The 16,153-nt window shown below is 38.0% G+C and overlaps 1 protein-coding gene across 3 annotated transcripts in view; it reads right to left on the reverse strand.

The window, feature by feature from the left end:
- The window catches only part of DEK1 (calpain-type cysteine protease family), a 30,562-nt gene that overhangs the window by 12,024 nt on the left and 2,385 nt on the right, over nt 1–16,153 (reverse strand). The window contains exons 1-10 of one of the 3 annotated variants that reach the window (XM_028060701.2): nt 14,198–14,313; nt 13,737–13,987; nt 10,485–10,667; nt 4,322–4,457; nt 3,941–4,071; nt 3,705–3,819; nt 2,600–3,608; nt 2,317–2,427; nt 516–574; nt 86–248 (exon numbers count right to left, since the gene is read on the reverse strand). In XM_028060701.2, coding sequence (XP_027916502.1) covers nt 86–248; nt 516–574; nt 2,317–2,427; nt 2,600–3,608; nt 3,705–3,819; nt 3,941–4,071; nt 4,322–4,457; nt 10,485–10,667; nt 13,737–13,809 — 1,980 coding nt within the window. In that variant the 5' untranslated portion in view covers nt 13,810–13,987; nt 14,198–14,313. Of the gene's footprint in view, nt 1–85; nt 249–515; nt 575–2,316; nt 2,428–2,599; nt 3,609–3,704; nt 3,820–3,940; nt 4,072–4,321; nt 4,458–10,484; nt 10,668–13,736; nt 13,988–14,069; nt 14,169–14,197; nt 14,314–16,153 lie in introns of those variants that run through there. The other 2 variants (XM_028060703.2, XM_028060700.2) reach the window with 2 other exon arrangements.

Raw genomic sequence — 16,153 nt, forward strand, 5'->3', positions numbered from 1 at the left:
TTGCCACGTATTATATGTAGAAACTACTTGTTAGAGATAAAGAAGCTACAGACGTAAGGTAAATAGGAAAGACATTAGATTTAACCTTCTTTGTTTGTGGCATTCGGTCATTTCCAGCACTTCCAGTACAATTTACATGGGGAACCCAAAATTGGTAGCCATTACAAATCCATATGGGAATGGCAACAGAAAGGCATGCCACCATTAGTGGCACAGTCAAAGATATACCAAGGAGAACAGATGATTTGCTGCATAAATTATATTACTAATAATTAATAAAATGTAAACAAAAACATAAACAGGAAAACAGTTACGCTGCTAGAAAAAGGCCATTCACAAACAATAACCTAAGTAGTTGATGGCCTGATTTTAACATTTTTAATATTTTAATCCTTAAATAAATAGAATCGTTAATGTCTCTATTGCAATCATGGCAATCAAATTTTTAATCGTTAATGTCTCAATTTTTTAAAAGTATGAACAACTTACAGCAATAGTAGGGTTTGGTCGCTTACCTTAAAAAGGAGAGCAACAATCCAACACAAGTGCTGAGTAGCCAAGCAATAAAACCATACTGAAGATAGTGGATGAGAGAGAAAGAGAATTTGTTACTAGTTATTTATTTAAACTTCAAACAAAAACTTTATCAGACATCTTCATTATAATACGCATGCAGTAAAACAACTGTAAAACTTAACAAAATAAGCAACAACAGATATATAGCCAGGCCAAACATAACAATTACTGGACTCAAAAAACAAACATGAGGGATAATAAAATCCCTAGTTCTAGCTAACATTACAATGATAGAGTTAAAAGCACTCCCAAGCAAATCGGTACCAGGGGTTATAGCAACGCGTCTAACAAAGAATGCCAAAATCACTGTTTTACTTATAGGGTTATTTGATTCTTCAATCTCAACTAAGATCCCAGTGTTATCAAAAAACGGCCATGGCAGAGCACCATGGCAGTTTTCTGTAGCAGACCTTCCAATGGTGGTGAATCAGGTTTCTGTGGCACCTCATGGAAGCCACATTTGGGCGTCTCAGAGTGCAAGCTTGGAGCAGCCATGGAAGGAATTGCGAACCAGCATCATACTCCCATGCAAAACAAAGAAATTGTCTCTCTTCTCATTTTATTTAGTTTTCTCTCCTCTCATTTCTAGACATGATATTATTATTAATTATGATTGTCTTTCATAATTTTTTCATTACAACTATATTTCAGCATTTTGTTTAAATTGTCTATGTGTATATAACGTATTTTTCTTTGTCCATAATGCTTCCTCTGTAACCCATTATGTCTTCCAATATATTTTTATAAAGGATTTTTGGCGTTGCAGATATTTTCCATTATCTGAAATTGATAACACTGGAAAGTATCCCATCCTGATTTAACAAAAGATAGGAAGTTATTGGGATTTATGCGGAGAATCAAAGAAACATCATTCTTCATGAGCAGTCCGACCACAAAGCTGACAGGTTCGCCAAATACATGTGAATTGTAACTTAAGTCCAAGTAGAAACAAAGATGCAGGGTTGTCAAAATCAATGTCCTACTTAGGATGAGGGATGAAATATGGGAAATTGTGAGGACACAAATTGCACGCGATCACCACCAACAAAATTTAAGAATTAAAATAATTATTTAATAGTCATATTATTATTCAATGTTTTCTTCTTTGATAGGAATTATGCGAAGCTAAAATGGAAGAGAAAAATAATGAGAAGTCAAACAATCAGGAGACTTTGTATAGACCCAGTGTAAGCACAAATTAAGGGTTTAAAAATAAATAGTTTCAGCCCTCATCACACCAAAGTGATCTGAGAGTAGAGTTATAGTGGTTAAGGGTCACATCCTAGACATGGGATTAATTCTGGGTAGACGAGTCAATTGATTCAAAGAGCCTGAGACAAAAGATTTCAAGTTTTCAAACACAATTGGATTACAGACTACCAAGCTCAGCCCATCACAGAAAGACTAACCCAGCACAGAAAAACAGCACCTTACAACTGTTCCAATGAGCTTCCGAAATATCCCACTTCAAGAAAATATACGGCCAAGAAATTGGTATTATTATAGCAACTGTAAACGTTAGTCTTCTCATGTAAAGCTAATATTATATGTGCGGCATAAGACTATAAACCTTAGAAGACTACATCTGTCAGCATAAAAACCAAAAACATTATAAAGCAACATATGTACTTAATTTATGACGAAGAACAAATTAACACCAATTAATCAAGTAGGCATAGAAATATTACTTTCAGTAAACGAAGTTTGCCTTATTGATCAGAATAATAGAAAATACAGTACCTTCCTCGGTTTTGATGTCATGGACATTTCTTCTGCCGTGAGTGATCGAAGGAAAGCCATGATTGAACATATGACAGGAGACAACAGAAGCACCGCCAATCCAAACTCAAACTACAAGCAACGAATGTTCAGAACTATCAAGATGAGCATTGTAACATTGACAATTAGAATTAAACAATTGCAACCCCACAATCAAACTACATAACAGACTTCTAGAAATAGAAGTGTATCTCAGCCGTCCAAAACAAAACAGATACAGTGGGGCGGGGGACTCAGGACTCACCTGTTGGTGCGTTGCATTGATAATTTTGATTGTTTTTGGACGAAATATGCCAACAATGATGGTTTCAAGTACGAAAATAAAACTAAACAGAACCCATGCTCGTTCTGGAGTACCCGTAATGTGATGCAATACAAGTCTGCACAACTGAAGCCATTTTTCAAGCCCGTGTAGCCTCAGTTCTTCAGATAATGAAATTTGATTAGGTATGGCATTGTCAACACTGGCATTATCAGTATTTTCATTGTGATCTCCATCCGCATCCATGCTACTTCTTTGCAACAATGCCAAGATAGTTGGATCTAATTCTAAACTTTTCTCTTTTAACATCATAGCAAAATTTGGATCCAGTCCTTTATCTTGTAATAAACTACTAAGTTCTCGATCACCTTGTCTTGCCCTTCTTTTAAGTACATGTGCAATCCTAGGATCATTCAACCTTTCATGGAAAGCAAGAGCCAAATTCAAATCCAGGGTTTGCTGATTTGCAGAGTTTGATGCACTAGAGTCGTTCCCCTGACTATCAAGACCACTACTAGAACAAACCACCAAAGAATTGTTATGATCCAAATTTCTATCATCAGATGATATTCCAACTTCCGGTTCAGGAACAGCTGAGCGACAAGAGCTGCTATGTAATGCTAAACTTGACCTTCCACTCTCTATACTTTTATCACTATTGATTCCATCTGGAAAACTAGCAGCTTGAGACAGGACATTATTCCAATTGCTTCCATCAACTGCAGCCATAGCTCTGCCAGTTTCAATTACATTACCAAGATTACTGGCTTCAACACTACTACTCCGTTTCATACTTGAGCCACAGCCCTCAGAAAAGCTAGATGAACTGTTGTGCTCCTTTTTACGAAATCCTTCTCTCAGGCGAACTACAGTGCTTTGTAAAGCATCTCTCCTTGCAGCCAATGGGTTTGTGGCTGACAAATGGCGAGTAACAGCCGCTCCCAGTAGTACAGTCGCCATAACAGCATAGCTGATACAGTGCCCTAAATACCTGTGAGAACAAAGTAGAGATAAGTCAACAAACCATTAGTGCATGCAGTTATAGAGAGGAAAAGGTCTCGTTCAAAAGAAAAAAAAAAAAACTAACCAATATTGTACTCCAAAACAGATAAGAAACACACGAGATGTTCCAGCAATAAACAGTGCTGCAACACGACTGTCAAGAAGTTGAAAACCATACAGGCAAGCTCCCAAATTCCAGTCTACAGTGCAAGAAGTGCATAAAAAAACCAGCAAATCAAATAAACAGAACTGAAAAGTGCACAAGAATTTTCTGTTAACCATTGAAAATATTATGATAACAAAAGTGGCTAATTAAATCACCAAGAATAATAACAGCAACTGATGTAATTGCTCCAAGCCAATTTTCCTCTTTAGCTGTTAGACCATACAAGATGGAGTATACTAGCAGAACAAATAGTGAGCCAAGATAGAGCAGTACAAGATGGGAAGCCCTACAATGACAAACAAAAACAATATGAACTTCAAAGAAAACTTAATGAAATATCACTATATAAAGAAAAGTATTTCTGAAGCAAAATTAGAGATTCATTATTCAGCCAACATAACAAGATCCCATTAAGGAAAAACATTAAAATTTGTACAAAAATAAGAGCAAAATAGATGTCTGCCAACATAATTAGACCCCACAACTGTTTGTGTCCACTACGATAGTCAACAAAGAGAACAAGAACTAGAACACACCTTCTAGATTGCCGAGGATACAACTCGTTAGGGTCTGGGGGTTCAGGTAAACATGCCACAGGACCTACTTCAATACAATCTGAATAAGCAAATTTGTATGCCCTTCGCACATACTCATCCACATCCAAGCCATTCCCTACAATGAATAATGCTAATAAGAATATTCAAATAATAAAAAACAAAACAAATAGAATCAAGCCAAAAGCAGTTATACAAACTTAGTGAAACCATCTTCATCATAAAGGAATATCACCCATTACAATTATAATACCACCATCTACTGGAGCTGTAATACAATGAAGGGTACCAAACTAAAAAGGTGTTGTGCATGAATTTTTTGTCACTACAAGGCAGTTATTTTCAAATTTGATACTTGTACTTTAAGGTAACTCACTTTCAATATCACAATATTTTGCCAATTATTAAATAGAAAGGAAAAAAGTGCGGGCCAGTTCGGATGTGTACTTAACAAACACTTTTAGAAGAAAAATAGGAAAAATTAAAATTAGTTTCTTCATAAACTAAAACTAGCTTATGCATAAGCTAATTTCTAGAAACTCACCTATCTAACTTCTCTAAACTTTTATTATTAACCTACGCATAAGCTAATTTTAGCATATAGAGAAGCTAATTTCTTTTTTTCTCCTTATTTTTCTATTCTATAAGCATTTATAGAGAAGCTTGCCCAAACAGGCCCTACCATTCTGAATTACAAAATACATTGATAGGTAAGGTCATTCTCTATTACACAAGGCCGTATAAAGATCAGGAAATTACAACGGATCGTGTCAGATACATTTGATTAACAGAGAAGAGAATACAGTTTAACAGCATAGAAGAAGAAATATCTCTAAGAAATAAACAGTATGGACAACATTGAAAAGGACTATGAACTAATGGAAACTTTCTTCACATATGGACTACACTTGAGACTGAGACTTTAAAATATGAGTAGTGGACAACAGTTCCACTCTCTTCCTCTTCTATTTATAATGAAGCAAGCACGTACATATGAAAAGATATGAAAAGACTACTCTAAGATACTAGGCATGATTACATGCAACAGTAGATATGGCAGTAGGTAGTTTCCCACACTCAACCCCCTACACATAGGGTTAATGATACAATAGGTATAGGTAATAATTCTAACACTCCCCCTCAAGCTGGAGCATACAAATTGTATGAACCAAGCTTGGAACAAATGAACTCAACCCGAGGTCCCCTTAATGACTTGGTCAACACATCTGCAAGTTGGTCATTTGACCCAACGAACTCAGTACAAATTTCCTTGGTCACCAATTTTTCTCGAACAAAGTGGCAGTCAATTTCTATGTGTTTAGTTCTCTCATGAAACACTGGATTTGATGCAATGTGGAGAGCAGCCTGGTTGTCACAATACATCTTCATGGTCTGAATTTCACAGAAGTTAAGCTCTCGAAGAAATTGCTTTACCCATATGAGTTCACACGTGAGAGACGCCATTGCCCGATATTCAGCTTCAGCGGTGGATCGAGCCACTACATTTTGCTTCTTACTTTTCCAAGAGATAACATTTCCTCCAAGGAGGACACAATATCCCGTAGTAGAGCGTCTGTCAATAGGAGAGCCTGCCCAATCAGCATCACAGTACCCAGAGATTTGAACATTTCCTTTATCTTCATATAGCAAACCTTGTCCTGGAGCCTTCTTGAGGTACCTTAAAATACGGATGATGGCATTCCAATGTCCAAGACATGGAGTCTGCATAAACTGGCTAACAATTCCAACTGCGAAAGATAGATCAGGCCTCGTAATAGTGAGATAAATTAACTTTCCAACGAGCCTCCTATATCTCTCTGGATCGGAGAATAATTCGCCTTCTACTGTTGTTAACTTCTGATTCGGGTCCATAGGACTCTCTACTGGTCTGCAGTCAGTCATACCTGTTTCTTGTAATATATCAAGAGCATATTTCCTTTGAGAGATTACAACTCCATCTTTTGACTGAGCTACTTCAATGCCCAAGAAGTATTTGAGGCTTCCGAGATCCTTGGTTTGAAAATGTTTACACAAGTGCTCCTTCAGTTGAGATATTCCAGTAGTATCATTTCCTGTAATAACAATATCATCAACATATACTATTAGGTAGACACATTTCCCAGGAGAGGTATGTTTGTAAAAGACTGAGTGATCTGCCTCACTGCGTCTTAACCCAAATTTCTGAACAATGGAGCTGAATTTTCCAAACCAAGCTCGTGGTGATTGTTTGAGGCCATATAAAGATCGATGCAATTTGCATACCATACCAGACTCCCCCTGAGCAACAAACCCAGGAGGTTGCTCCATGTAAACTTCCTCCTCAAGATCACCATGAAGAAAGGCATTTTTGATATCCAACTGATGAAGAGGCCAGTGACGAATGGCTGCCATTGCAAAGAAGAGGCGAATAGTAGTCATCTTGGCCACGGGAGAGAAGGTGTCACAATAGTCAAGGCCATAAACCTGAGTGTACCCTTTTGCAACCAATCGGGCTTTGAGTCGATCAACCTGACCATCAGGGCCAACTTTAATTGCATACACCCATCGACAACCAACAGCCTTCTTACCCAAAGGGAGGGGCACGAGCTCCCAAGTATGATTGCTTTCAAGAGCCTGCATCTCTGCAATCATGGCTTGTCGCCATCCAGGATGATCAAGTGCTTCATTCACATTTTTGGGAATAACAACAGAAGACACTGAGGATAAAAGTGAACAATAGGAAGGCGATAATCGGTGATAGCTAAGAAAATTATAAATGGGATGTGGATTTCGAGAGGAACGAGTACCTTTTCTGAGAGCAATGGGCCAACCTAAATCACCTTCACCAGGAGTCGTGGGATCAAGAGACGAGGGAGAAGAATCTGAAGCAGGGGATTCACCATGTTCTTGAACAACTGGACTATTCGTCGGCGTCCTGTGTTGGAGAGAGTCAATAGGTGGAGATGATGGCTCAGGAGGACTTTGGTCGAGACTTGGAGGGACAGGCACATTGGAAATATTGTACTCAACCACGGGAATAGGAAGGACCTGCTGGATGACATGGACATCTTGAACAGATGGAGAGAAGTAAGGGGTCTGTTCAAAAAATGTAACATTGGCAGACATGTAATATTTCTTGGTTTCAGGAGAGTAACATCGATACCCTTTTTGAAGTCGTGAATAGCCCAAGAAAACACATTTGAGAGAGCGAGCAGAAAGCTTGTCTAACCCGGGAGACATGTCATGAACAAAACATACACAACCAAAAACTCTAGGAGAAGTGTGAAAGAGAGGATTGTCTGGAAACAGAATGGAGAAAGGGACCTTATGATTGAGAGAGGAAGATGGCATCCGATTAATAAGAAAACCTGCAGTTAAGATGGCATCTCCCCAGTGATGGACAGGAACGTTGGCACTAAGCAAAAGGGTACGAGCAGTTTCAACTAAGTGTCGATTTTTCATTTCTGCGATACCATTTTGTTGTGGCGTATGAGGACAAGTAGACTGGTGCAGGATACCATGGGAACTCAAAACATTAGAAAGAGCAGACGAAAAATACTCTTTGGCATTGTCACTTCTTAAGATTTTAATTACTTAACCAAATTGATTCTTAATTTCATTCAAAAAGGATGTGAAGAGGGATAATAATTCAGAACGATCTTTCATAAGATAAACCCAAGTACATCTCGAATATTCATCAATGTAAGTAACAAAATACCTAAAGCCAAAAGATGAGACACGACTAGGTCCCCAGATATCGGAATGGATGACAGAAAAACTAGAAGTACACTTTGATTGAGATCTTTTAGGAAAGGTAGATCTAACATGTTTTCCTAGTTGACATGACTCACATTCTAAAGTCTGGAGACGACTAAGTTCAGGAAACATTTTCTTTAACTTGGACAGGTGAGGGTGACCAAGCCGATCATGTAACATTTTAGGATTGGGGGCTGCAACACATGACACACGTGGACGAGATCCAAAATGGTATAATCCGCCCGCTTCATATCCTTCTCCAATCCGTCTCCCCGAGCCACGCTCCTGTATAACAAAAGATTTGTCATCGAAGGTTACAGAGCAATGCAATGTTTTGGTTAACTGACTTAAGGAAATTAAATTGAAAGGACAATTAGGGACAAAAAGGACAGATTTTAGATTTAAGGATGGAGATAAGATGGCTTGACCGACTCCCTTTGAGGATGTTTTAGAACCATTTGCGAGGGTTATAAAGTGAGATTTTTCTTGGAATGAAATGGTTGAGAACAAGGAGGTATTACCAGAAATGTGATCAGAAGCACCAGAGTCAATTACCCATGAATTGTGACCTTCCATGGATTGGGAGATGCAAACAGTTGATGTACTTGGAGCTTGAGATGACTGTGCCAAGCTGTTGGATTTGAGGCGTAGGTACTCTTGATACTCGTCCTCAGTGAACTTGGAGTCAGTAGTCTCTGCCTGGGAGACATTGGCTGTTTTGGCAGGAAATCCATGTAAGGAGTAACAGTTTTCTTGAGTGTGACCCATCCTCTTGCAATACGTGCATTGAAGACGTCCACGGCCTCCACGTCCACCTCCTCTAGGTCCACGTCCTCCTCTTCCTCGAGTAGCGGCCATAACAGATGAATCTACTCGAGCATGAGATTCTTGAATTTCAAGTGTTGGGACTTTCGGGACACGAATCATACGCTGGATCAGGGTGTCCATGGAAGGGACCTCATGAGAGGTCAACAGTTGATCTCTAATGTGATTGAAGTCTGGATGAATGGCGCGAAGAATCATCACCATATAGTATTTGTCCAGCTTCTTCTTCATTTCATCTGAAGCGTCGACTTCGAGAAACATCCGCAGGTCTTCCACGGCTGATTGTGCTTCATTCATGAAGGAGATCATGTCATGATTGGTCATTTTCAGAGATGCCAACTTGTCCGCCGAATCATATAGGCGTTGGATATCGTTGGCATAGATATTCTGAGTCCTCTTCCAAAACGAGTGACATGTTTTGAATGCCCTAAGAGACATTAATAGTCTCGGCTCCACGGATTGCCACAACAAGGCACACAATTGAAAATCTGCTTGCTTCCACTGTTCGGCTTTTTCTCGAGGCACATGGCTTCCGTCTTTCTCAAGGTGGTCATGATGTCCTTGACCAAGGAACCACATCTCGACAGCAGCGGACCAAGAGAGGTAATTTTGTCCATCTAGCTTCTCGGAAGTAATGGAAGGACTTCCAGAGAATGAAATAACACTTCCAGAGGCCATTTCTGATCAAGGGAACAAAAAAACAGAGAGCAGAAACGCAGAAACGCAAAAAAACAGTGGAGATTTTTAAACGACTGAGGGAGATGTCCGCAATGGTGACGTCTGGACCTTACTGAATCGGAGTTTTGAGGGTTGGAACAGCAGCAGAAGACTCCGGCGAGAGCTACGGAGGTGGCGCCGTGAGGTTCCGAGCAGCAGAAGGCGGCGCGTGGGCTGCACGCGCCTGTTCGCAGCGGAGAGAGAAGCGGCGCGTGGCGGCGCGTCGACGGGAGGCTGGTTCCGGCACCGGTGGGGTTGGCTGTCGCTCGGAGAGGCGCTCCAGATCCAGTGGTCGCCGGCGAAAACTGAGGTGGCCGGAGACGGCGGCCGGCGGCGAACAGTGGCGGACTGCGGCGGAACAGTGACAGACAGCGACGGTTTTGTGAACAGTGACAGTGGGTAGCTTTGGATAGTGTTTTATGGCAGTGAACAGCTGCAGACGGTGATTAACAGTGACGAATAGCGGCGGACAGCCGCGGACGATGGCAACAAGTGCCAATGGACAGACCAGACGGAAACCAGAGCGGGATCGACCCGCTCTGATACCAACTTGAGACTGAGACTTTAAAATATGAGTAGTGGACAACAGTTCCACTCTCTTCCTCTTCTATTTATAATGAAGCAAGCACGTACATATGAAAAGATATGAAAAGACTACTCTAAGATACTAGGCATGATTACATGCAACAGTAGATATGGCAGTAGGTAGTTTCCCACACTCAACCCCCTACACATAGGGTTAATGATACAATAGGTATAGGTAATAATTCTAACAACTACATTGAAAATTATGGACAACAATCAAAAACATATTCTATCCTTTAATAAACAGCAATTTGTAAATGAACTGAGTAATTCAAAACCATACCATTAAAAACCATCCTGCAGATAAATAGCATGTTGATTGCTAAAGCAATTGCAGAGACTCCGAAAAAAAAACCAGATGGAGAATAGCGGTCAGATGCTCGTGATCCAGTTGTAACATAAACGGCACAAAGTTCATATGCACAGAGTAAAGCAACAGCCAAAAGAAGCAGGATGGCCACAGCCCCTGTCAAAGAAAAATGTAAATATTGGCCTTAACGACTATAACATGAACAAAAATATATCAACCATAAGATGCCTAACATTCTAAATTTCTACATAAAAACCAGGTAAAACATACACTTCATGTCGACTTTGTACATCATAGTTGTTTCTTGGCCATACCATTCACTTATTACTACAACTTAGGAACTGAAAAAAGTAACATACAGAACAAAAACAAACAAATTGTCACCTGACAACAAGTACAATCTCCAAACAATAAATGGATTTGACTGAAGACCTAATGAAAGAACAGTCTCCGGTGCTCGATATACTACACTTAACAAAACACCTATTTATAAGCAATTTATTTCATTGCTGTTCAAAATGAAGAAATATGAACAAAACCCCAGCATCCGTTACACAAGAAAAAATGCAATAGGATATCAAGCTTAGACTGCAAAAAATTCCAATGCCTAGGCTTTAGGATAGAGTAAAAACTATAGTATGTGTTGAATATCCTACATCAACTAAAGATAAAGTCAATTATAGTAAATAGATTGGTGCAAACCTCACTTTACAAACAAGTTTTATAAGGTTGAATTAGACTTGAATCCACTTTTTAATATGGTATCAAAGTCTATCCAAACGAGGCTTTTTGGACCTATTATTCAACTTGCTATTGGACCACCCATAAGCATTTTTACCTACGCTCGAGATGTTCAATCAGTGACATAAAGTATGTTGAAAATCTCACGTTCACTACCAATACGTTGGAAAGACAAGATGCAGAACTTTGGTCATGTGGATCATCAATTCACCCAAAGTTTTGCGTCTGAGGATGGACCCAAATGGAATTTAGTTGACAGTAATGGAAACACAAATGTAATTTCTTATAACATGGACCTACAGTACACAGCCATGACTGAAAGTAGGGCTTATCATTAGTCATGGTTGGGTACTGTAGGTCAATGTTATAAGAAACCACATTTGTGTTTCCTTTACTGTCAACTAAATTCCATTTGAGTCCAAGTTCAGACGCAAAACCAAAGGCACGTTTACTAATAGTCATAACATTGGCCACGTGGAATGTCAATTCGCCCAAAGTTTTGCGTATGAGCTTGAAACCTAATGGAATTTAGTTTAAAGTAAAGGAAACACAATTTTTTTTCTTATAACATGGACCTACAGTACCCAACCATGACTAAAGATGAGCGCAACATTCAATTATGACTAAGTATTGTAGGTCCATGTTATAAGAAACCACATTTGTGTTTCCTTTACTATCAACTAAATTCCATTTAGGTCCAGGATCATACTCAACTTCGGGGGTGAATTCACAATCCACATGACCAAAGTTTTGGCCATCGAAGTGGATACCAATAAACTTTCTTGTGAAAATATTTGGGACATTATCCATTGACAACCTGTGGTGTTCCTATGTGAACAACTTGATGACAATGGAGGCTTTAAGTGAACATAACAACTTTGAGTGGTTGTTAATCCAAATGAAAAAGGGTGGATCTTTGAGTGGTTTTTGATGGAAAAGATGGACTTTTTCATTTCCATCAAAAACCACTTAAAGGTCCATCCTTTTCATTTGAATTAACAACCACTCAAAGGTATTTTGCTCACTTAAAGCCTCCAATATGTACAAGTTGTTCACATAGGAACCACAACTTCAATGGAGAACGTTCCAAATATTTTCACAAGAAAAAACAAAGGCAAGTTTACTATTATCCACTTGGATGGCAAAAACTTTGGTCACGTGGATTGTCAGTTCACTGAATGTTTTACGTATGAGCATGGACCCAATTGGAATTTAGTTGACAATAAAGGGAACACAAATGTGGTTTCTTATAAAATGGACCTAGAGGACCCAGCCATGACTGAAGGTTGGGCTCATCTTTGACATTTCTACAATCTTCAAGGAGATACATCCTTTCAATACATAGGAGGCAATACTTTTCATACAATTGTGTTTAAAGGAAGATGCACAAAAATGACATTAAAGAAGTACTTTGGCTTCTAAGTCAGGCGCAATACTAAATATTTTCCATGTCAAATTGACCAAGTATCCGGCCAAAGAAATTTTCTTGGATTTGCCACCATGTTCGAAACATCATTTCAAATATGTTGTTCTTCATGGAAAATTCCAACGAGTTAAGTGCAAAGTACTCATTTGGGATCAACCAAAGAAATCGACCCAAATCGGTAAGTGCCACAATGTTTACTTTGAGGTTGACAACGAAAACATAACTGTGAACATAAGAGTTGTCTACCTTTAATATCATGAACTTTTTTTTCATCAAATTAAAGACATCAACTCTTATGTTCATGTCTATGTGTTCATTATAAACCTCAAAGTAAACGTTGTCTCCTTCCTGCAGCCTATTCTGACAACAAAATTCTGTCCATCCTAATGTTGAATGCTACAGCTAGACTAGACCTATTGATACTCCAAATGTCAATCTTGCTATGAGCATTATTAGTAAATGTTACAATATTAGGACCCATTGTGTTTAAAAAGTAAAACATGCCATATCCATGTATTATTATGTTACTCAAGAATCCTGTTCTATATTATTTCTTTTCTTTAACCCCCATAATTTAAACAGCATCTGATATCCTCTATTAACATTATTCGAGTTATTAGGCAAAGTCTCAATGCAAAATTTCTTTATTTGGCATACAAAACCATCACCCTACAAGAGTTCCCATGTTCTCATTTTATTCATCACAAGTTTATGACCACTTGCCAACACATCCAATGATCTTTTTGACCAAATTTTCTATCGACCAGGTTTCCTCTGAAGCTACTGCAATTTTATAAATAGAAGAGTCATACAAGACAACAGTACGCCTATCCCTCCTGTTAAATTTTCGTGAAACAGAAGACATAATCATCACTTCCAAAGCTTGTCAATTGCTTAAATGATTAAAGATCATTGACAACAGAAAACAATCTACATTCGTAATACCAGAAACAATATCTACCTAGGTTACAGCATTTAGAAATGTGAATTTCAAATTGAATAAAATATTAAAAGCTTAATAACTGTAAACAAGAAATAATAGGCCAAAAAATACTTACTTGAGCTTTGCCACTGAGTTCTCCACCACAGCATAATTGAATAAAAAGCCAATAGAAGGGCAGTACCAGCCATTATTACAGCCAACCCAATCAGATCTCGACCCAATATCACAATCAACCAGGATCCCCAAATTATAAGCACCAAAATTGGAGAAACAACAACAATCCATGCAGAAAGATTCAGGAAACCGCAGAGCAAATGGAGTTGAGGACCTTGCAAGATATTTGGCCATTTTCGAGCAAAGATCCAACTGCAAATAGAAAGAAATGAATAAAATATATGCAAAGAAGCCCGAAATAGTTTCAAAAGGCAGCCATGAGACCTAGCACAACCTTATGTGTTAGGTTCAACAATCCAACTGCTATCATTGTGGATTCATCAAATATTGTAAAATTAATTGTTATAATTATAGAAACATGGAGCAGAATAGGCTTTATTAAAGAGTTGTTTTGAGTTGTACCTATTTGTAGCCTAGGGTCTAGATGAGCATTTACTTGTTTTCAACTCTTCTCTCTCTTTCATCGTATCTCATACTAGCACAAGCTCCCTAAAATATATTTTCTTCCATTTATTTCTCTCAATTATAAAAATTCATCGATAACTACCAACATAAGCTATGAATTGCTAAACAATATCAAAAACTCATAAAAAGTAGACAGCAATTTTCTTTTCTTTTTTTGCTTTGCTTCACTATACTAACTAATTATTGTCCTGCACAACAAAAATGAGTTAATATTTATTTCTTTCTACCCAAAAATGCCACAAATGATAAGGAATTCCTTTTTGCTAAATAGAAACAATATACAAACACGAAAAAATTCTGCTGCAATCAGCTTGAACATAATTTCACCCCAACTTTTATGAGACATCCTTTTCTTCTTAGCTTCACAAATTTCTTCTTCAAGGTGTGTTCATATTAATTAAAGTGCAACTTTCTGTAATGAGTGTAACATTACTACTGAATATCTCAATGAACTATAGCCAGCTCGTTAGTAACTAACTTTAGTTACAACTGTCTACAAATTTTGTCTCTAATTCATAGGAATCCCATGGTTCTATATATATATATATATATATATATATATATATATATATATATATATATATATATATATATATATATATATATATATATATATATATATATATTGGATCCGCACCATTGCAAGTTTGAGTTCACTTTTAGCTCAACCGTGAAACCTAGATGCCTCTGAGTGCATCATCCATTAACACCTTTCTCTGCTCAGGAATCTTCTCCAGTGTTGTTGTTGGCAGTTATATTTTCTAACTCTATTTCCAAAAAACAAGAATATAAGAATTGGTTGATTTCGTGCTGGTAAGTTGAACCAACTATCAAAGGCCACATCACGTTCCAATTAATCCATTACTTACACCAAAATTCGTCACACCTGAAGATAGCAGACCATACCTCAAGAGCCTATATCTAATGGGAGTAAAAGACCAGTTGCTTCTTTCTTGGTTACAATCTTGATTACTCAAAATATGCTTCCTACAATTTTTGGATCAGTGTTCTCAAAGGCCGATGGCAAAACATGGAGAAGGAAAAAAATTTCTGGCACATAAACACTATTAAGGCATATGGCACCACCATAACAAGCCTCCCTTCAGAAATTGCACATGGCAATTGACAAAAGTTCTGCCAGAATATTCGACTATGACAACATTTAGCAGCATTGAATCAGATGCAACAAATCATGGCAATTATGAGATAAAAATTCAACCCTAATTCCACCTTCACCTGAACACAAAGGCCAAACAATTCTGTCCAGAACTTCAAACCATGATGCTTTAAGATCAAACAATTTCTGAGTATCTTCTATGAATCAAACCCTATTTGTCACTATCACAGCAATTTGTGAAACTATTTAACCAAAGGAGTGACTCAACGAATTTAAAAGCAAACTGAAAAGTATGAATCTATTTTTACCTTGGTTAGCAATAGACTTGATCCAAGGCCAATAAAGTGATACCTAGTCATATCGAAAGAGGCTTGTCTTGAAAATTTCCAAAAGAAAACTCCAAATATGGTAAATGTAGTAAAATACAATTGTCTTCCGGACACACCATCACAAGCCAGTGTTGCACAAAACCTTCTCTCAGGTTTTGAATACCCTGAGTTCAACAATACCAACCTTGTCCCAAATGATCGCAAGAGTCATTGCAGAGGCCTCAGATTTCTTGGTGGTCATAGACATACTCTATTCAGTACTAACTCTTTTTCAAATTTGGTCATGATGTTTCTAGTTGTCACAATGATTTAAATCAAAGGTTAGGCAGAGTCAGACATACAATGATATTGCATTACTTTCCCAAGGATTCCTAAAAGCTTAAATTAATCGTTGAAAACTTATGATGGCTTTATATCTAAGTATCTAAAATTCCCCCATACAACATC

Source organism: Vigna unguiculata, chromosome 3, assembly GCF_037176805.1.
Source record: "Vigna unguiculata cultivar grain cowpea cultivar isolate G323 ecotype 2 chromosome 3, ASM3717680v1, whole genome shotgun sequence".
Classification (NCBI taxonomy): Eukaryota; Viridiplantae; Streptophyta; class Magnoliopsida; order Fabales; family Fabaceae; genus Vigna; species Vigna unguiculata.